Source organism: Pan paniscus, chromosome 15 (genome assembly GCF_029289425.2).
Source record: "Pan paniscus chromosome 15, NHGRI_mPanPan1-v2.0_pri, whole genome shotgun sequence".
Taxonomy (NCBI): Eukaryota; Metazoa; Chordata; class Mammalia; order Primates; family Hominidae; genus Pan; species Pan paniscus.
In genome coordinates this window covers 75,272,801-75,296,196 of record NC_073264.2, presented here as the reverse complement: position 1 = coordinate 75,296,196, position 23,396 = coordinate 75,272,801, and the positions used below count along the sequence as shown (strand labels likewise).

Sequence of the window (23,396 nt, the reverse complement as noted above, 5' to 3'; positions counted from 1 at the left end):
AGCACCTATTATGTGCCAGGTAGTTCTGTTTATAACCAAAGAAACTGTAGGAAATTGAACAAATTTGGATCAATTCTTTGGCATGTCCCAAAAGTTATTTTTAAAAGTCAAGTCTTATCATTATCCTCTCTGTGTCTCAGAAAAATGAAGGTAGAAAAACAATGCAACTCTGATTACTTGAGTTTTTTGGCTCCTCAGATTCTACATAACTGAATCTCCTTTGGTATTGGAGGTCACTTTCAGAAACATCAGGTATAGAGATCGAGACAGAAAGCAGAGGGCAAGAGAGAGATGAAAATATGTGAGCCCAATTCTGCTCCGAACTTGGGTTTAATTGAGATTCCAACTGCCACTCTCTCCTGCATTCCTTTGTCCCTGGCTTCGACCAAGTTTACGGCTGTATCGCCCCAAGTAATCCCCGTAATGGGCTGCAATCCTGGGGGAGCTGTTTTTGTTCATTAAGTGGCCAACCTCTGAGCCACATGGAGCGTGGCCAGTTACAGCTTCTTGCCCTGGCAGATGGGCCACTTTTCTGTTTTAAAAAAACAGGGATCTTTCAGGAGAGAGGAGATAGTAGGCAGGGGTTGGGGACACAACCAGGGACATAAAGGTGATGGGTGCTAGAAATGAAGGCCAGAGTGAGGGGGGCAGTGGGTGCCCCTTCCAGGTCATGCAGTCTTCTAGGGCAGAATTCACTCACGTGCTGTGTGTTAGCTTTCTTTGCAATGGTAACTATAGTTGTGTAGGGCTTACAGTTTCTGAAGGGCTCAATGTAGTTCCTGGAGTGATGCTACCAGTCTGCAGAGGTGGGAGGAGTGAGGGGGCCATAGACAGGAGGCAGCGAATGAACAGAGTGGGGCAAATAGCTGAGAGGGGGCTTCCCCTGAGGGTCAGAAATTCTCAGTGCTTCAGACTCCAGCTCAAGTGACAGGGGCCAGGCTGTGCCCAGAGCAGTTCTCTCAAGCCAACTGACTCTTACCTCTCTGCCCACAGCCCCAGTGTCTGCTTCTTGAAGTTGGGGAAACATTGCAGCAGCTGCTTGTTGGGAGACCCGTCCCCTCACTGCACTGCACCACCCCCTCCCCGCCACCTGCCCCACCACCCCATGTCTGTCCTCTGGGTAGAGTTGTGTGAAGCGGAAGACAATTTGGGGCTTATTAGTGTCCCAGGGAGACATGTAACTTGTGTTGCTGGGACCCAAACAGCAAGAGTCTTAGCGGCAAACTCCAGCCGAGAAAAGACTGAGGAATTGTCTCACCTAATTACAGGGAATGGCCCTCTTTGTGTTTGTGATTCGGTACGGTTGTCCGATCGCTTTTGATCGCTTTTCTCTATTTGCTGGCTCAGGCCATGCTGGAATTGTGCTAATTAGAAGAGAAATGGACAGAGTGATCCTGTCAGCCCTGGTTACTGGTGGGGACAAAGCAGAATATTATTCTGAGGCAGTGTTTTGTGAGGGCCCTTCTTCCAGCTCTCATTAGGAGGAAGGGGCCCACAGGAGGGGAAGGTTCCAAATGCCTGGCCCAGCTAATGGAGCACTGGGGTGTTTCTGTGCTAATTAACAGGCTCTGCCAGCACTCACGCCAACCAGGAGCCTCACAGTTACACCTGGTATCGTCTGAAGCCCCCAGCTGCTCAAGAGGAAAAAGCGCCAGGCAAAGGGTGGGAAGGCCAGTGGCCTCTTTAGGCATAGACGAGGACACACACCCCAAATGCCAAAAAGCCTACATAGATAGGAAAAATCAGTTCCAGTCCATCAGAACTTACAACCGCGGAGACACCACCCTTTGCCACTCTCTGGGGTTGGGGGTTGCAAGACTCTCTGGTGAAACAAAGCCCACATAGGGACCAGGTATCCTTGTAGCTCTCACGAGATGAAGAAAACAGAAAATGGAGAACATAACCAAATTCTTGGGGATGGAGTTAGTGCAGAAGCTGAGAACTGGTAAGAGACTGTGTTATTTGGCTTCTGCGACCATCCACCTTGGCCCAACTGTCCATTTCCTCACTTCCTGCTCTGCCTGTTCACCTTCTTGTGATGTCTTAATCCTGGAGGAAACAGGAGGGGTCAGGGAATCCCACTGGAAATGAAATTTCTCGGCTTCATTTCAAAGCTCCTGTGGAAGTCCAAACACACTTCTGAAGCCACAGGGACAAGGGAATGACTTTCATCAGTTCCATTTTCACTGCCTTGATCTGGGAGCGTCCAGAAGAGCAGCTAGAGAACTAAAACCACGGAGCAGTTAGCAAGCATCCATTTAAAAAATATGACAAAAATGGAAAGATAAAAATGAATGATGGCATTTCAATATCAACACAATTAATACCCTGTGAACTTTAAGTGTTCTAACCTATGGAAGGCAGGCCAAGCAAATCAGCAGAGGCCTAGAATCTGTGAGACTGAAGACAGCAAGAAATAATGAGAGTGCTGGTAAGAAAAAAATGTCAATAAGAATTTGCAAATGTGTCTCCAAGCTCCAATACTATGCTTTTCAGAATGTTGCTGCTCACAGCTAACAGATGCTTTACAGGATGGTATTTGGAATGGCAAAGGAAAAGGGAAAAAATATCTGTAGGCAAATAATAAACAATTACTTACTGTAAAAATAGTCTCTAAAGACTTAGAACACTCCTAACACTGTCCCTACTTAGTCAATCAGCCATGCTTTTCTAGATCACAGAAATCTACTGTTCATCCAGATGTCTTTTTTGGAAATAAATGATGGGCCTATGATGAGAAGCAATTTGCTTTCCTTAAAATGAAATGCTTTCTTTAAAAGGGCATATTCTGGTCCAGAGCAGGTAAACTATCAATGAGTGATAGCAGTAGCAGTAATGAGTACTTCCTCTTTTCTAGTTCTTGAACATGGTTGAAAAGGAACCCACACTAAGGGATTTAGAAGATGGCAGATAAATACTTGTTTTCAATCTATCATGTGTAACCAGAAGCCTGCAAGCAAACAGGTTTTGAACCCCTAGTTCAAAGACACTGAAGAACTAGATGTGCAGGAGACAGCTATACCTTGAGAAGCTTTGAATTTAGTAGGGCAATAAGATATGTACTCAGAGTCAGGCGTAGTGGCTCACGCCTATAATCCCAGCACTTTGGGAGGCTGAGGCGGGAGGATCACTTGAGGCCAGGAGTTCGAGACCAGCCTGGCCAACATGGCAAAAACCTGTCTCTACTAAAAATACAAAAATTAGCTGGGCGTGGTGGCATGCGCCTGTAATCCCAGCTACTAGGGTGGCTGAGGCAGAGAATCGCTTGAACCCGGGAGGCAGAGGTTGCAGGGAGCCAAAATTGCACCACTGCACTCCAGCCTGGGCAACAGAGTGAGACTCTGTCTCAAAAAGAAAAAGTACTCAGACCACTTAAATATAAGGCAGAGTGTGGTAAGAGTCACAGGGATGATATGGGTAAATGCTATAGGAATGTAGGGGAAGGACCATTTCCAGCTGGATCATCAGGAGATTATAGGAAGCATAGGTTTGCTAGATGCAAAAGGGATCCAAGACCTTCTAGGAACTCAAAGGCAGGAGCAAAGGCACTCAAGTGAGAAACTGGGAACTGTTCAGAGTAACTGCAACAGAGACTTCATATATAGGAGAGGAAGAAAACGAAACGGAAGGGTTGCTTAGGATTACATGTAGAGAGTCTTAAAATGCCGGGTCAAGAGATTGAGACTTTATTAGTAGACACGGGAAGGTATTAAAGGTTTCTAAATACTACTTTCGGGTGTTGGGCAGTGGTAGGATAGAATGGAAGGCAGGAGACCAAGTAGATGACTGTAAAGCCCCCAACTATCCATTAAGTATATTAAGGGGGAAAACAGTAGATTATTTATCATTACAGTTGTACTTTCTGGGGAGGTCTGTGCTTTAAATATCCAACTCGGCCCTCTGAGGAAAAATTCACCCTCCTGTAAAAGGGACATATTTATTATGAAGACACAAAAACCATCACATACAAAGTACAATACTCTAACATCCTGAAATACATATACACACATACTGTACATAAATTTATATTATCAATATAAAAATACATCATTAACATTTCTAAGGATGACAAATACTAAACCAATAAATATCGCAATTCTAAAACATCTACTTACATTAAGTGCTGGTGAATAGGATGACGGTAAAAGAAAGAGGACAAAGCGGACCAGAAAACCAACTACCTGGCTTCCAGTTACAGACTTGAGTTGGTTTGGGGGAGGTATCCCAATCAATTTCCCCAAACACTGAAAAGTGCCTGATGTCATCAACTCTCAAAAACAGAGCAAAGGAAGAATTTGACATTATGGCACTATTTTTTGGCCACATGCGCGCGCGCGCGCGCACACACACACACACACACACACACACACTCTTCAACCGCATTTAGTGAGATACAGAAATATCAATCGATAATAAGTTTAAATTAAAATCAAAGCCCCTACAACCTAACCTTCTATGTAGCACCCCAGCAGAATGTTTTACTTCTCATACTCATCTTTCCTATCTTGTGTTAAGTCTTTTTTCCTTTCAATAAGTAAAACTACATTGATGGTCAAATGAGAGAAAAATCCAGCATGAATTCTAGCATGAGAACAAGGCACAAATGTCAGAAAAGGTTTAATGGATCAACTGTTAAACTGAAGAGTGCCATGCCCTAGCAAACACTCACGACTCAAAACCATAACTTTTCTTGTGTCCAAACACCATCAGACTATTGCCACAGGGATATTCTTTTTTTTTTTTTTTTTCCTGAGACAGAGTCTCTGTTGCCCAGGCTGGAGTGCAGTGGCATAATTTCGGCTCACTGCAACCTCCACCTCCCGAATTCAAGCGATTCTCGTGCCTCAGGCCCCCAAGTAGCTGGGACTATAGGCATGCACCATCACGCCCAGCTAATTTTTGTATTTTTAGTAGAGACAGGGTTTCACCATGTTGGCCAGGCTGGTCTCGAACTCCTGACTTCAAGTGATCTGCCCACCTCAGCCTGCCAAAGTGCTGGGATTACAGGCATGAGCCGCCTGGCCAGGATATTCTTTTTTATTTATTTATTTATTTTGAGACAGAGTCTCGCTCTGTCGCCCAGGCTGGAGTGCAGTGGCACGATCTTGGCTCACTGCAACCTCTGCCTCCTGGGTTCAAGCGATTCTCCTGCCTCAGCCTCCCGAGTAGCTGGGACTACAGGCGCGTGCCACCACGCCCAGCTAATTTTTGTATTTTTAGTAGAGACGAGGTTTCACCATGTTGGCCAGGATGGTCTCGATCTTTTGACCTATGATCCACCTGCCTCGGCCTCCCAAAGTGCTGGGATTACAGGCGTGAGCCACCATGCCCGGCCCCAGGATATTCTTTTGTGCAAAGTTTAGGAAACTCCATGCACTTCTCAAAACATCAGATGCTGGGGACTGGCTTATACAAGAAATATGGAGAACACATATAATAGATTTTAGCCATGGGCTAGATTTTCAGATTTTAACAGAGACAGATAAGTGGTGAAGAACTCCATGAAAGTTGTATTTAAGTCAGAAGATTCTCTTTCGTGTGTGTGTGTTTCTATTATATAGATGAACTATCTCATATGTGCTGTCAGAGGGGACAATCCCACCATCCCATAGCATGTTACTTTAAGGTCAATTAGGGCTTCTAGCTTTCAACCAAATGGGAACTCCTATAAACCATCCCGTTTCTCTTGTCTTTCAGGCTATACTGACTTTCTTGCTTGAAGCTGTAACAGATTAATTAGAACTCAAAAGTCCTTTCTGTCACCTTCACATTGGTCTTTAGACAACCTTGGATGGGCCTTTCACTATACAAGCTAATTCCAGGAGGGACTCAGGGATCCCTCTGCCCGAAGTCAGAACTGGAAGGTGGGGCTGGGAAGTAAGGAATGAAAAGCAAATGGGACTATCATAAGAGGTATAGAAGTTTTAAAAAACAGATATACATTTCGAGAAGATTCTGGTTTCTTCAGCTGGGGATTCTGGGAACTTAGTATATACTGGAGAGTTCACAGGTCAGGCTGCATGGTCTGGTCCAGAATCTACCTGGTCTCTGGTCTCACATCATAAACACTTTCTAAGAGATCAAGAACAATTCAAAAGAACCCATCCAATCAACATGTCACAACTGACTGCCATGACTAAGTCAAATCAACCGTAAGATCCTGGTGCTCCTGAATCACTTCCAGAAATGAGAAAGCAGGACTTCGACCTTTAAGAATGATATGCCCTCAGCTGTTACCAATATCCGAGGCTAAGAAGGTTCAAGTCTGAAAGTTGATTGAGTAACTGCAATGATCCTTGGGTAGAGCAGATTCTTCTCTTGCTGCTGAATGTCCTCAGACGTGTAGAGTGCCAGGAGCAGGGGAGAGGGCAGTCCTGGAGGTACACCCTCTGGCCTCTCCCAAGCAAGCAGTGAGGTGTGCATTGTTAGAGGTGCACCGGGAAGGGAGCTTGGTTTCGGACCCCAGGACATCCTGTCCGCAAGCAGCTGCTACTTCTTGGGCTTCTCTAGAATATTGAGGAATTTCCCCCGTGTCATCTCTCTGGCTGGAATCACAAAGCAAACAAATGATCAATGAAAACCTAAAATCGGAAAAAAGAATCATAGAAAGATTTAATTTAAAAATGCAGATTGATTTAAACTATATATCAAGTTGCTATCACAACAGATTCAATCATCACCAACTAACCTAAAAGGTGGTAAAAACAAACCACTATAGACAACTAAAACTGTACAAAGCTATCTGAAGTTGGCAATTGAGATACATGCCAAATGATTGGGAAAGATTTTATCATCCACCTTTAAACAAATCACCAGGGGATTCCCCCAAAACCTATCTCTGTCTCTAGAATCTAACCTAATACTCATGTTCACTATCTCAGGGGGTTTGCTCTTGAAGCCTAAAATCCAACCAAGATTAGTCTTCTCTGGGTTGCTGGTCTCTGGACATTTATAATCTCAAATCAAAATTAGAGATCATTTACCCTATCTCTCAGCAGTGTTAGTCCCTGGATACTGTAATATAACAGGGTTTATATTCCCTCAGTGCAGTTCATCTGTGGATGGTGTCATAAAGTAGGGTTTATAGAGCTTTGGTCTTCTCTCCCTTGGCATTGTCAGTCCTTAGCTATTTAATATAGCCAGCCAAGGTTTATGTGTCTTTCTCCGGCTTTCAGCACCATCAATCTTTGAATGCTATAGTTACAAGTGGGTTTATACAGCTACTTTCCTACATGTAAGGCTCCAAAATGAAAGTAAAACATTTCTCAATTACATGGGCTACTCCAGAGGTCTCCCATTTTAGATCTCAGAAAGCATACGTAGTGTACCTTCCTCATCCTCATCCTGCAAGGCCATGTTTTCAGATTTCTTAAATGGATTTAACAGTGCAGAAAGTTTCTGATCGCTGATGGCTGGCTCTGGAAGCCAGGCCTTCTGGAACCATGCAGTAGGCACAGGGTAGGCTGTGTGGTCTCCCAAGAACAATCTCCGTCCTGGCCAAAGAAGTGAGGTGGCTAGGGAGGCACTCTCAGGCATGAGAAGGACCTTCACCCTGGCCTCCTTGTTGCCTTTCCCAAGTCCAGAGCAAATGGAGCTAGATGAATGGCCTCCAGCTCCCCTCTGCCCCAATTTAAGTTTAACAGTTTCTTGTTTTCTTGTACAATGAAGAAATAAAACACACAACCTCTGGGACCACAGGGAGGCTTTTGTAACTTCAGTCTATACATTCCCCATCTTTCACTAGTTCCTGTGCCCCAACAAAGGGAAAGGAAATTCCATTAACTAGGCATAGAAGCCCAGTGTTGGGTCTTGCCTCATGTGCTCACAACCCCAACCCAGACCAAATCAAACAGACCATTCCTTCCTTCATGGATTTACAGCAAATCCTGTACAAGAAAGTTCCCATAAGACTTGCATGCAATTACTTGCTTATATAGTTGTCTTCCTCCACTAAAATGTAAAAACTGAAGGCAGAGACTGTTAAGAGCTTTGGTCTTCTCTCCCTTGGCAAAAGATCCACAATCAGATCCAAACTCCAGAGCACATGCTCTCCTGTTCACTTGTCATCAGAGATGTTAACATTTCTGATTAATTCATATAGCCCTTATTTTATTCCTCATTTCTTTATCCTTGCTCTGCTGCACTGCGAAGATTCTTAGCGACCTGCTACAGACTCAGCAGACCTAGTGTCTGCTGAGTAAGTGTTGACTGGATAAATTATAATACACCAAAGAACTAGAACCAAGTAGAAATGCAAAAAATGTTAGTTTCCTTCCTTTCCATTAACAAATATGACTAGTTAGTGGCCCTCAGTGCTCCATTCTCTACATGATGGGAGTCTTTTTAAATGTGCCTTGCTTATTTGGCAAGAAAATCATTTCCCTTAATGCAAATAATGCCAAGTTCATGGAGAGACTGGGGTCAAGGACTAACTACTCTAGAGAAAATCCAATCAAGTACTGTCTTGCCCATAGGAGGTAGCATGGGCTTCTTGCAGAGAACACAGGATTTGAACTCAGTTTAAGTTCCAGCTCTAGCACTTAGCAGCAGGGTGACACCTTGGGCTGGGCAGATCTCTGAGCCTCAGTCTCTTCATTTGTAACGGAGAGCATGTTAATACCCTACTTTTCTCTTGGATATTAGCAATGAACATGCTTGGTATAGTGCTAATCATTAACACAACATTTTCCAGAGGGGGGTAAGTTCTCTCGCACTTAGTATTTTCTGAGTGAGTGAATGAATGAATGAATGAATGAACTGCACAAAGGGAGGCTAGCAAACAAAACTCCGTTCCTTGGAATCTTTTCCCTCAGCTTGAAGGAAAAGAAATTTACTTATACTTTTGGGCAGATTGGGTCTCACTTATTTCTACTAGATGGGTTATCTGTCTACTCTCAAGTTTAAACATGTAACTAATGATCCTGCAACATGGCTAGAAGCAGGAGCTCTGGAAACCAGACACGGTCAATACAAAAGTCTTCTGGAGAGAACAGAGCCTTGTTCCAAAAATCCTGGGCCTGGAGCACTGCATTGCTCTAACCAATGATTTCTGCCTGCTGACCTTCAGACTCACCAACTCCTTACTGTTTTTCCCCAAATGGGAAAATGACCAATATTTTAAGACTTAGAATTTTAAAAGATCCACACAATTTAAGGGGTCAAAAGGGTTTAAAAGGAAAAATAAATAGATATTCTGAAGTCTCTCAGTGGCAAGCTCTCCTTGAATTTAACCAATCCTTTTTAACAACCCTTTTTCTACTCAATCATTCCTCCCCCTTCAACCTAATCCAAGTACACAGAGCTGCAGGAAACCACTGTAAAGGTAGAAGTAATTCAAAAGACATCATCTCCTACATGGGAGGAGAGAAAGTTTTCCTACTCGCCAGTCCCATATAGGAGATATACGAATGTATGACACAGCCGCTCCCTAAAAGAGGGCTGTGCCCTATAAATCAGATGCTAAGCACCAACCCCTTTTTGTGCACAGAGAAATTGCTGTGGGTCAGGGGCTGCTCCAGAGCATGTGCCCTCCTGTTCACTTGTCATCAGAGATGTTAACATTTCTGATTAATTCATATAGCCCTTATTTTATTCCTCATTTCTTTATCCTTGCTCTGCTGCAGTGCGAAGATTCTTACCAACCTGCTACAGTAATCACCGCCCGCTAACCGCACCCCCCCAAACCTAGTGAGATTGTTTAGTGATGCCAACTGCGCTTTTAATTTGCAAGACATCAGACACAGAGGTAATTTATACTAACATCTGTTCATTTTTGACTTCTGAAACAAACTTGCACATGCTGCTACAAAATCCCATTAGGAGTAGGGAGACAGCCTTCTGCTACTATTCTGTATTCCTCGTCTACACGTACACACACACACACACACACACACACACACACACACACACCTCTTCTAGTAGGGTCTTATAAATAAATGTATTTTACTCTTAGCTTTTTAAGCTCCCATCAGGAATTTCAAATCTCTTTGGGGAAAAATCTTTAGAGATGACTACTGCCTGCTTACAGAGAAGAGAAAGCCATTTCTATTCCCCACTGCCTAGTTCTGTCCCTTCTTCTTCACAATGGTTGTAGCTTGGTATAATTCTAGAATGAATGGCCAGAGTAAGACTACATGTTCTTCAGCTTGGCACTCCCAGTTCCTCCATTTTCTCCTTGTTCTTTGTTCCCCATAATGTATTATATTATATAGAAAACAATTCTAGACACAACAAGATTGGGAGAGAGTATTATATAGAGTCAGTGAAATCTGTCAACTATTTTCTTTTTTTTGAAACAGAGTCTCGCTCTTGTTGCCCAGGTTGGAGTGCAATGTTGCAATCTCAGCTCACTGCAACCTCTGCCTCCCCGGTTCAAGTGATTCTCCTGCCACAGTCTCTCAAGTAGCTGGGATTACAAGCATGCACCACCACACTTAGCTAATTTTTTGTATTTTTGGTAGAGACAGGTTTTCACCATGTTGGCCAGGCTGGTCTCGGACTCCTGACCTCAGTTGATCTGCCCGCCTTGGCCTCCCAAAGTGCTAGGATTATAGGCATGAGCCACCTCGCCCAGCCTGTCAACTATTTTTTTGATTCTGGATTTATTCTCTAAGATTACAAGGTTTCACAGGAAGGCAACACCGCTTCCATTCTAATAACTATGCCAAGAGGGGCCCACTGGTCATCAGCTACTGGTGTATGCCGTGCAGGAGAGAAGCATGACCCCTGTCAAGTCATGATTTATAGGCCCTATTATGTCGTACATAGATCACAAATTGAGAAAGCCACAATTGAAACTGTCACTATAGGGTTAACATGTGAAATGCTGCAGAGTGTGGAGAGGGGACTGGCTACTACACACTGAGAGACAGCAAATGGATAGACTACAATCAACTTTCAGGTTTCCACTGTTTCTGTTTCCCCCACCACTTTCGTAGTTTCTCCAGGGCTATCCAGTTCATGGCAGCTGTAAATACCTGGGTATACTTGGAGAGGTCAGGGCTGAAAGGAGGACTCCACTGTGCCTGCTCTGAAAGTGGTGTGTGGTTTAATATAATCTCTTCTTTAGACTCTCCAATTCCTCCATCCTACATTTAGCCTTGCTTCTGGCTCACTTTCCACAGTGACTATCCCCAAACTGCCTTCTCTGCAGTAAATTTTTCTGGTGGCTAGTTGAAAAAGATTCAGTGGTACAGATTGATTTCTCACTGGTGAGGGATGAGGGATTACCAGAGGCACCCTGGTTAACGAGATTGGGTGCAGAACCTCTCTCAAGACCAGCCCTCTCTGCCAGGGCTCTGCACCTTTCCCCAATGACATATGGGTTTTATTACAGAAAGATTGTCCAGGTTATAACTTTGAGGCAATTGCCTGATAAAATTCTGCTCAGCTTTTATGTAGGGAACAATGTAAAGTTTAAGAAACTTTTTAATGAAGTGGAAGAAACTCATAGTTCAGTTTTTCAATTCCAATGCAAACTACTTTAAATATTTCTATGCCTCAACATAATTAAAAATGTTTGTGAAGCGGGGACAAATTACTTTCCACTGGGTTTCTCATATTCAGAAGAGCAATAACAGGTTGCTTTTAGGAGATTGTAATATGAGTGGCCAGGAAACAAAGGAGACAACGTAATATTGTGAAAAGAGCAGGACTTCAGCTCTTACATTGACCCTGGGCCACACAGGCAAATTACCAAGTTATTTTTCTGAGCTCCTTTCCTCATTCATTCAAGGTAGGATTAATACAAAGTCACATAGGCATTCAATAAATGCTAGCTACTGTAAAACTATTTGTTTCATTTCAAACAGGAAGTTTACTTAAGCAATAGGATGCCTGGTGGGAAAACTATCTAAGATTCATTTCTTTTAGAGTAACTTATCCCTACTTAAAGACATATTGCCCTACATGTAACAGCTATGTACAAGAGTTTAAAAACTGGTTGGTTTTAGAATGACACGTGAAAAACACCAAAATTCTCCAATTTAACAAGGTATGGAGGGATTTTTTTTTTTTATAAGAGACAAGGTCTCGTTCTGTCACCCAGGCTGGAGTGCAGTGGTGCAGCCATAGCTCACTGCAGCCTCAACCTCCTGGACTCAAGTGATCCTCCTGCCTCAGCCTCCTAAGTAGTTGTGACTATAGGCGTGCAATACCTGGCTAATTTTTTTTTTTTTTTTTTTGTAGAGACAGGATCTTGAACTACTAGCTTCAAGCATGGAAGGATTTTTTGTTATTGATTTTTATTAAATGATGAGGCAAAATAACTTAATGAAGTATAAAGATAAGAGCTGAATGAGCATGCCACTAATGGAGAAAGGGGGCATTGCCACAGAATCAGTATTTATCCCCATCTTATCTCCATCTGATGTTGATCAAAACATATCATTGGCCATTTAGTTTAAAAATAAAAAGGTAATATGCTTGTGCACAAATGCCAGTCACTTCATGCACAGTAAAGGAATGAGAAAGGGGTACACGAAAGGACAAAAAAAAACCTACACTGTTGTAGTCAGGATGGAATTCAATGGAGTTGTAGTTTTCTGAGAATGTATTCCTGGTCTGTGGGAATGGAGTTCTGCAGTAAAGAGCAGGTTCCCTTTGTAGTAGACACCTCCTGTCTGCTGCTGGAACATATCAATTGTATCCTCATTTCCAACTGTGCAGGTGTGTCTGTCTCATTAATTGGCTGCCCATCAAATTGGAATCTGATCTGCCTCATTGATAAACTGTTGTTCACAACGAGCTTTCATTAGTCTACCAAGTGGTGTATGCCTCTTAATCTTAGACTGCACCACTGAACTATCCTACCTCTCCACCTTCAAATTAATATGACCACTGTTGGCTGGGCATGGTGGCTCACACCTGTAATCCCAGCACTTTGGGAGGCCAAGGCAGGCGGATTACCTGAGGGGTCAGGAGTTCGAGACCAGCCTGGCCAACGTGGTGAAACCTCATCTCTACTAAAAATACAAAAATTAGCTGGGCGTGGTGGCATGTGCCTGTAGTCCCAGCTACTCGGGAGGCTGAGGCAGGAGAATCGCTTGAACCCAGGAGGCAGAGGTTGCAGTGAGCCGAGATCATGCGACTGTAATCCAGCCTGGTCAACAGAGTGAGACTCTGTCTCAAAAAACAAAAAACAAAAACAAAAACAAAAAACAACCACTGTTCTCAGTCTTGCTTCCTTCCTTGGCCTTCTTGTCAGTCATGATAAGCCGTGGAGTCTCCTTAGCTGCTGCTTTACAGGAGGTACCAGATCTACACCAAGTAAGCACATACATAGCACCAGGAGTGACAAAAGACCTATTTATTTCTAAAAAGATCTTCCAATGCAAGATAAATGGTAACACAAATGACTTGCATCTGTGTGAATGAAAGCATACTGTGGTATATTAAGCCTGGCTGGAGTAATGTCGGGTACTAGGTGGAGCTACCTTCTTTAACTATACCAGTAGATACTTCTAGCCAAAAGGAACACATAAAATCCCAGTTTAGTGGCCGGGCACAGTGGCTCACGCCTGTAATCCCAGCACTTTGGAAGGCCGAGGCGGGCAGATCACGAGGTCAGGAGATCGTGACCATCCTGGCTAACACGGTGAAACTCCATCTCTACTAAAAATACAAAAAAATTAGCCAGGCGTGGTGGTGGGTGCCTGTAGTCCCAGCTACTGGGGAGGCTGAGGCAGGAGAATGGCGTGAACCCGGGAGGCGGAGCTTGCAGTGAGTCGAGATTGCACCACTGCACTCCGGCCTGGACGACAGAGCAAGACTCCATCTCAAAAAAAAAAAAAAAAAAAAGAAAGAAAGAAAAAAACCCCAGTTTAGTTTAAATCAATGTGCTAAAGGCTGTTTATTTAATTGGCCTCATAAAAGATGTTTTTACAGAAATGATGCCATTTGTTATAGTTATAGTTTTGACTCTTCTTTAAAAATTACTTTTTTGGTCCCTGAAATCTTGAATGTATTCTATGTTGAATGTATTCTAACAGCTATGACAAAAGGGACCTGCTGATCAGTTATCAGTGTGTGCTGTGCAGAAAAGAAGCATGGAGGGGGTGGTGAAGAGTGGAGGCAGTCACATGGAGCACACACTATGTACTAGATATTAGGAAGATTCAAATAAAGTCAAAGACATGCTTTCCCACAGAAAGAGACTATTCTCAAAGGCAATGCTGCCTTTGAGATGGAGCTAGCTGTTGTTAACAGGTATTCTGGTGGATTGGCAGAGAACAAAAAGAGAGCAATGTGATTTATAATGCTGATTTCTGTCTCGCAGGAATGTGCAATGTTTCCCTGTGGCTCTGGCGCAGAGCTGGTGTACAGCAGAGCAGTTCCAGGGCAGTCTGCCAGACTGACTCTTCACCACACTCCAGCTCAGTGTCAGATCTCCACAGGAAAAGTATCACTAAGTGATCAATAAGTCAAGGACTAAGCACTTTTTAATGCCTCTGATATGAGAGCAGCTGGTGCTGGAGTCACTGTCAAGAGCAGAAGGAGCTGTGAAGAGCACACAGTGTCACTGGATGAGGACGGGTCTTTTGGAGCTTCATCCCATTAGGACACTTGGTGGCCCTCAGCAGGTGGTGTAACTGTAATAAGGTCCACTGATTGTTCTCCGTCAACTCTTGTGGAGAAGTATACACTAGCAACAGTCTTTGGTGTAAATCTTACTTCTCTCTAAAATATATAAAAGTAGCATTTGAAGGTCGGCAGCCTTGAGGCTTTTGCCTAAAGTTCTTTAGGTGGCCAGGCATGGTGGCTCAGATCTATAATCTCAGCACTTTGGGAGGTCAAGGCAGCCAGATCACTTGAGGTCAGGAGTTTGAGACCAGCCTGGGCAGCATGGTGGAACCCCATCTCTAGTAAAAATACAAAAATTAGCTAGGCATGGTGGCACATGCTTGTAATCCCAGCTACTTGGGAGGCTGAAGGGGGAGGATTGCTTGAATCTGGGAGGCAGAGGTTGCAGTGAGCTGAGATCGCACCAGTGTACTCAAGCCTGGGTGACAGGGTAAGACTCTGTCTCAAAAAAAAAAAAAAAAAAAAAAAAAAAGTTATTTAGGCATAATAAAATATTTCAAAAAGGAGACTAAAATACTATATACCTGAGAAAAGAACAGTCTGGATCAAACTATCACAGACTATCAAAATTTTTGTCCTCAGTGTTCTCAAAAAAATCTTTTTGGGAGCACACTTTCTAGATTATCTTTCTATTGGGTATCTTGGCTCTTTATCAGGACTCTTCCAAAAGGGTGCAGTGGCCAAGAACAATGTTCCCTCCAGTGACTGCTGAGAAAGAAAATTTTATTATTTATTTTACTTTATAACTTTAATTTTTTGTAGATATGGGGTCTTGCTATGTTGAACTGGTCTTGAACTCTTGGCCTCAAGCAATCCTCTTGCCTCAGTCTCCCAAAGTGCTGGGATTACAGGCATGAGCCACCATGCCCAGCCTGAGAAAGATAATTTTATATCAAACTTTTTTTCTTCAATTCATAGTAACACCCATTTGCAGACAGTGTTTTATCCAAGAAGTAATATGAAAAAGAAAAGCCAGGACTCAATGTGCAGCTAAACAAATTTGGACAGTTCCAATATGGAAAATAATTTTAATGGCTTTTCATAACAGAAAAAAAGGACAGAAATATCCAACCAACAGATTTATTTTCAGAATATAAAACATCAAGCAGGAACATAAAATATGGGAAGTGTCAGCCATGATGCCTGATGACTGAAGGCAGAAGTAGAAGAATCTTAATTGTCAGGCATTTGAAAAATGTTGCATTCAAGTGAAAGACTGTTTCTCCATCAACTCTCCTTGCTCTGCCCTCTTTTAAGAGCAAAACAAGACTAGATTTCAAATATGTATTCTTATCATCCTTCTTCCTACTAGAAACAAACCAAAACAACAGCAAAAAACCCCCAAAGATCTGTGTTCGAGAAATGAGAGCTAACAACTTCTTAGCTGCACTTTGTTTCCTTTTCTGAGGACCTGACAGGTCTATTTCACAGTTTTACTTGGTTTCCTTTTCAAGGGTACAACTCAATTGAATGAAAGGCAATGAGATCAGAGCAATGAATTAATACTCTGGGGGCTAGAACTTTTATTAAATACTCATAAATTTGTGTAGAACATTCATGCTTCAGGGCCTTTACATAGTAATACATCCTGGTGAAACACTTATTATGACCAAAGGCTAGTAGCTTCACAGACTTAATATCCTCATCCATAAAGTAAGAACAGCAATAATAATCTATCATGTAAGGTTAAGATAGAAGAACAACAACTAGTCAAAGTGACTTGATCAGAACACAAAATATTTTGCCCCAAGTTAGACAGAGTAGCTTATTCATAGGCTAGGTTCCACTCTCAGGAAAATCAGACCAGGATCACAGTATAGATAATTTCAAATGACCTGCATATTCAGACAACTTTCCTGCCCTGTCTATCTGACTTCAAGGGGCTGGCAGCTGGCAACAGCTAACGTCTAGGGATGATGAAGGCCTAGTCTTCTTGACCCCCAGGGCAGGGAAAGGGTTACATCTTCACACTGAGAAGCCAATAAAAACCTCTCTTGATTATAATTTAGATAAGAACCACTGGATTGAATAATAATGTCTGAAACTCCCCTGGCTGTTTCACCTTGAGACGTCCATCACTGGGTTAAACATGATGCTAATTGCATTTGGATTGATTAATTTCTCTCACTCCTGTCTATTCGAATAACGCTTAACAAAATAATCATAGCACCCAGAGCCAAATCTTTCCCGTCAAAGGAATGAAGCCATCAGAACAGGCAGAGATGAAAGAAATGAAGATGACCCGTAATTACTGCTACGGTGATATCATTACCATATTATACAAAATGAGTGTGGGGGAAAACGGGGGTGGAGGGAGGAGGGGCTGAGATTATTTATTTTTTTTAATGGAACCCTACAACCTAAGAATACAGATTTGACATCAAGTGGAACACACAGAAATATAGAACTTTTTAAAAAAAATACAAATCTTCCTCATGAAATTGTAAAATCCAACAAACACTGAGGCCCAAGATACATCAAGTGTCTTGGGCTGTGAGCGGGTATTATTCACGCCACTATTTTTTCATCGCAATAACACTTTGTGTATGACTTGCATCGAGATTTAAGACGCTGTCTTCATACCACAAGCATTCCCATGGTTATTGGAGAATTTTTCTTTAAGCCAGGGAATAATATCATTTTATTTTAATATTGTTAGGGGTGGCCTTGTTTGTAAAATTACAATCTGGGTTTTAACTGCAGCTAGTTCTAGTTTAAAGCACATACAAAAAATCTCTATGAATTTTTGTGTATGGTTCATTGGACAACATTATGGATTTAATTTAAAATACTAGTGAGGACAAATATAATATTTCCCTATAAACTATTTTGTTGTTTAATAGAAGCTTTTAATACTTATGACAGAAAACCTATGATCATAAGGGATTTAAATCTACCTTAGGTGTAAATCCATCACGTATTAGTGATCTCAGATGAATTATGTAGGCTCTCCGTGCCTCAGTTCCTTCCTCTGTTAAGTGGGGATTGGTATCTACCTTACTGAGTTATTGTGAGCCTTAAAGATAATACAGTTAAGTGCTCAGTAAGTGCTGGCACAAGAAAAAAATTTTCCCCTAAGATTAACTTTATGGCTATTTACAGAACCCTGTACAATGTTTTTGCTATTACATTTACGAAAGTTAATTCAACCGACACTTGTAAAGTAACGTGCACACAGATGTTAACAAATATTTGTGAAATAAATAAATAGGACACTTAGAAGGCACATAATTTGAAAAGGCTAGAAATACCTGTAAGATATTTTTGCTGTGGTATTTTAAAAGTAGAACCATCATTAAATAAAAAAACAATAAAAATGGATAATGAAGTTGTTTTATTTAGCTTGGACAAAAAGGCATATTCCTCTATTTTCTTATACAACAAATATCCCCAAAATAAAGCAAGCATATATATTTTGAATGTGTAATAATCCAGTGATAAACAAGAGCAGTACTTTAAAAGAAAAAAAAAATATGTATTTCTGTCAGGTTAAAATGAGAATCAAAACCATTTACTCTGCTAACTCATTATTTTTGCTTTCTTTTTGGTTAAGAGAGGCAATGCAATACACTGAAAAAGGTTTTTATCTTATCTGGCATTGGAATTAGACATATTCAAACCCCAGCCCCCATTTCCAAACTTTAAGACCACAAACAAGTAATTTACTTTTCTGAACATTGGCTTTTTCTGTAAAATGGGAATTATAAAATAGACTTTGCAGACTCTTATGAGATTAAATAAGATAATGTATGAAATTCTTTCTTCTTTTTTACTTTTTTTTCTTTTTTGAGATGGAGTCTCACCCCGTCACCCAGGCTGGATGGAGTACAGTGGTGCAATCTTGGCTCACTGCAACCTCTACCTCCCATTCAAGTGATTCTTGTGTCTCAGACTTCGGAGTAGCTCAGACTAAAGGCATGCGCCATAACGCCCGGCTAATATTTGTATTTTCAGGAGAGATGGGGTTTCACCATGTTGGCCAGGCTGGTCTTGAACTCCTGGCCTCCAGTGATGCAACAGCCTTGGCCTCCCAAAGTACTGGGATTACAGGCATGAACCACCATGCCTGGCCAAAAATCTCCTGACCTTGTGATCCGCCTACCTCGGCCTCCCAAAGTGCTAGATTACAGGCGTGAGCCACCGCGCCTGGCCTTCAGGTGCTTTCTTGAATATCAACCAATTTACTTCCTTTACAGCACTTAACAAAATCTGAAATTAACTTTTTGTTCCCCCTGAGACAGGGTCTTGCTCTGTTGCCCAGCCTGGAGAGTAGTGGCACAATCTTGGCTCACTGCAGCCTTGAACTCCTGGGCTCAAGTGATCCACCTGCCTCAGCCTCCCAAAGTGCTGGGATTAAAGGTGTGAGCAACCATGCCTGGCCTTGAAATTAACTTTGTTTATTTACTTTCATGCTCCATGAAGTTCTGCAGAACCTCTTGCTGTATCCCCAGCAATTAGAACAATACCAAGCATATGGTAGGTGATCAACAATCTGTTGAAATAATATATTCATATATGAGGAAAGAGGAACTCTATTTCCTTTTCAGTTTTTTGTTTGTTTGTTTGTTTGTTTTTTTGAGACAGAGTCTCACTCTGTCACCCAGGCTGGAGTGCAGTGGCACCATCTTGGCTCACTGCAACCTCCGCCTCCTGGGTTCAAGCGATTCTCCCGCCTCAGCCTTCCCAAGTAGCTGGGATTACAGGTGTGAGCCACCATGCCTGGCTAATTTTTTGTGTTTTTTCGTAGAGATGGGGTTTCATCATGTTGGCCAGGATGGTCTCGAACTCCTGATCTCAAGTGATCCAGCCACCTCGGCTTCCCAAAGTGCTGTGATTACAAGCATGAGCCACTGTGCCCGGCCTCAGTTCTTAATTAAACACTGAGCATCAAATATTTTTGTTTAAGTAAAATTACATATGCATTTTACCCTTTAACCCAGAAATTCCACTTTAGAGTTACTCACATGCCTATTCAGTTCAGTACTATTTGTAATAACTGAAGATGAGAAACAACTCAAATATCCATCAATAGGGAGAGGGATGATTGTGTCACTACACTCCAGCCTGAGCAATAGAGTGAGACCCTGTCTCAAAAATAAATAAATGAATGAAATAGAAAGAAACCTTAAGCTGCATCCAGGGGTCTTGTTGTTATATGTAGTTAGTTATTTTGAAGTAACTTTTATTGTAGGTTAAATAAAATAATTATGTTAGTTATTAGGAACCAAGATTTTCAGCATTAAAAAAGAAATCACTGGCTGGGTGCGGTGGCTCACGCCTGTAATCCCAGCACTTTCGGAGGCCGAGGCAGGCAGATCACGAGGTCAGGAGATTGAGACCATCCGGGCTAACATGGTGAAACCCCGTCTCTACTAAAAATACAAAAAATTAGCCAGATGTGGTGGCGGAGCCTGTAGTCCCAGCTAACCGGGAGGCTGAGGCAGGAGAATGGCGTGAACCCAGGAAGTGGAGCTTGCAGTGAGCTGAGATTAAGCCACTGCACTCCAGCCTGGGTGACAGAGCAAGACTCCATCTCAAAAAAAAAAAAAAAAGAAATCATTATAAAATCAAATATATTACATAAAAACCCCCAATCCCCAAATATTTTAAATTTGAACTGGCTGCGTTATTGGTAAGAATACAATTCCTTTTTGTCTTTTCACTAAAACCATATTTACCTACCCTGTTCATAGAACAGGCCTAGAGACAATGACAGTCTCTTAACAATGAGTACTATTAGTGCCTAGATTTCTACTAAAAGAAACCAGGGTTCCTTGGAGAAATGGATAAGATTCCAAATCTGGAGAAGTAAGTGAACCAGGGATATCCTGACATGCCTGAAAGCAAGAAGGTTATCAAGGTTACTAGGGTCTTCCATGTTTCAGTCTAACAAAAAATAAGAAAAAAATTTTAAAAAAGAAGAAAAAATAAATAAAAAAGAAAAAAGATGTACTAGGGTCATGTCAAAAGACAGGAGCCAACTTGAAGGGGCACCCACTAAAGATGGGACCATTTTGAAGAAAAAAAGAATAATGATTGTAATAGATCTAAATACAACAAATACAAACATCTATGATATTTTTAAAAAGTCCTCAGTCACTTCAACTCATTCTGAAAATTGACAAATGAAAAGAGGAAAAATTTAACATTTTTTCTGCCATTCTTCTTTGAACTGTATTTCAGGGAAGCCAAACAGTTGCCGATTTAATAGAATAATAAATGTTATTATCATTACTGTTATTATTTTGAAAATAATATGACTGATACCACCCAAAGCCACTGATCTTCACTCAAACTGGAACAGACAGATGTCATGTCAGTCTTGATGTGAAGGAACAGGGAGCACACAGTACCATTATGAAGCATTCTTGCCAAAAAGACTGAATCCAAACCCAATCCATTATCTAGCTCTATCAGCTTACAGGAAATTTGGCGGGAAAGAAGAACATGTTAAATGACATCACTAGGATAAAATTATCCAAACTTAAAATGTGGGGGCCGGGTGTGGTGGCTCACGCCTGTAATCCCACCAACTTGGGAAGCCGAGGTGGGTGGATCGCTTGAGCGCAGCCCAGGCAACATGGAGAAATCCCATCTCCACAAAAAATACAAAAATTAGCCAGGCATGGTGGCATGTGCCTGTGGTCCCAGCTACTTGGGAGGCTGAGGTGGGAGGATCAGTTGAGCCCAGGATGTCAAGGCTACTGTGAGTGAAGATCATACCTGTGCACTCCAGCCTGGGTGACAGAGTGAGAAAATGTGGGGAATCCTATCAGACAAACAACCCATCTTCTTCATTAATTAATGGGGAAAAAAAGCCAGAGGAACTAGGGGGTACAGTTACAGAGAAATTAAAAGAGACTTAAGATTCATGTCAACTAAATGCAATGTACAGACCTTGTTTGGATCCTGATTCAAACAAACCTATTGTAAAAAAACAATTTTGAGCCGAACTGGACATGGACTATTAGATGTTATTAAATAATTATTATTTTATTCTGTTTGATATGTTAATAATGGTAGTGTTTCAAAAAAGGGGGGATCTTCTGGTTAGAGATATGTATGAACGTATTTATGAATGAAATGGTATGACATCTAGGATTTGCCTTAAAATATTATAGTAAACAACATAACAAAAAGTGTGATAAAGGGGGTACAGATAAAACAAGAATAGCAGAAAGTTGATCATTTTTGAAGCTGGGGATGGGTACACAGGGTTCATTGTAACATTCTCTGTACTTTAGTTAGCTTAAAAATTTTCCATAATAAAAAGAAAACCTCACCAAATGCTTCCCTGGAAATATAGCTTTTTCCTCATTATCACTACATATCATAATATCATTCATAAGTTAGAAGCAACATGAATGAGTACTCAGGGAAGAGTAGGCCAGGGAGCAGAGACAGGGATGATTAATTGGCCTGGAAATAGATGGACAGAAAAAGCTTTAGAAGGGGGTAACTTTTTGGCTGGGTGCGGTGGCTCATGCCTGTAATCCCAGCACTTTGGGAGGCCGAGGCAGGCAGATCACGAGGTCAGGAGATCGAGACCATCCTGGCTAACATGGTGAATCCCTGTCTCTACTAAAAATACAAAAAAATTAGCCGGGCGTGGTGGCGGGCACCTGTAGTGCCAGCTACTCGGGAGGCTGAGGCAGGAGAATAGCGTGAACCCGGGAGATGAAACTTGCAGTAAGCTGAGATCGCGCCACTGCACTCCAGCCTGGGCGACAGAGTGAGACTCCGTCTAAAAAAAAAAAAAAAAAAAGAGAGAGAGAGAGAAGGGTAACTTTTCATGGCACGAATGTTTATTTCCATCGTTAAATTCTTTAGATGAGGAACAAATTACATACAACCAAGAATCAAACACAGATTACATATTTTTAAAAATCTACCAAATCAAACTCAGGTTAAGCCTAATAATAAGGAGCTACTACCTTCCAAGCTTTCTCTCTCTTAAATATTTAAGAAATCATACTGATGAATCTAAGAATACAATTTTCACTTTGCCCATAAAACAACTATGAGGGAAACTGCCCGGCTTAACATGTTGCTTCTACAAAATTTGCTGGCAAGTGGAGAGAAAGAGTCCTTGGTTACTTACTGAATCTTCTCAAAAGAAGCTTTTGAGATAGGTAGCAAGACTAACTTTCAGGTCCAGGCCAGTTTGATAGCTAACAAGTCACAAAAAGGAATAGCTTAAGTTAAAATTCCACTAGTCTAACTAAATTTCTACTATTAATACTTTGCCCTCACACTATCAACAACTGTATATATAAATGATGACCTCGCTAATCCAATTTTACTGCGATCATTCTTTTACTTCACAGATGCTGATTTGTCCAAATCAGCATCTACATTACTTAGCTGGTTTGGACAAATCAGCATCTACATTACTTAGCTGATAATTTAACTGATAATTTGATTTTTAATTGTTTGCATTGTGGTTTCAATAAATATGGCGCATTTTCTCAACCTGACTGAACAATAAATTCATCAATGTGAAAATACTTTTAAAGATAATTTCCCTAATGGACTTGGAAAAAATGCACAAAAGGTCAGGCGCAGTAGCTCACACCTGTAATCCCAGCACTTTGGGAGGCCTAGACGGGCAGACCGCTAGAGCTCAGGAGTTTCAGAACAGCCTGGGCAACACAGCAAAACCCCCTCTCCACAAAAAATACAAAGAATTAGCTGGGCATGGTGGCATGCACCTGTGGTCCCAGCAACTCAGAAGGCTTGGGTGGGAGGACTGCTTGAGCCTGGGAGGCAGAAGTTGCAGTGAGCCGAGATTGCGCCACGGCACTCCAACCTGGGTG

At 41.8% G+C, this 23,396-nt stretch overlaps 1 protein-coding gene and 1 pseudogene across 5 annotated transcripts in view; both read right to left on the bottom strand.

Moving 5' to 3' along the window:
• Positions 1 to 3,899: 3,899 nt before the first annotated feature.
• LIN52 (lin-52 DREAM MuvB core complex component) overlaps positions 3,900 to 23,396 on the bottom strand; it is a 118,019-nt gene continuing 98,522 nt past the window's right edge. For all 5 annotated transcript variants that reach the window (XM_003824161.4, XM_055097851.1, XM_055097850.1 and 2 more), the window contains one exon: positions 3,900 to 6,545. In XM_003824161.4, the coding sequence (XP_003824209.1) occupies positions 6,490 to 6,545 (56 nt within the window). In that variant the 3' untranslated portion in view covers positions 3,900 to 6,489. The remainder of the gene's footprint in view (positions 6,546 to 23,396) is intronic.
• LOC134728985 (small ubiquitin-related modifier 2-like) lies at positions 10,279 to 15,462 on the bottom strand (annotated as a pseudogene).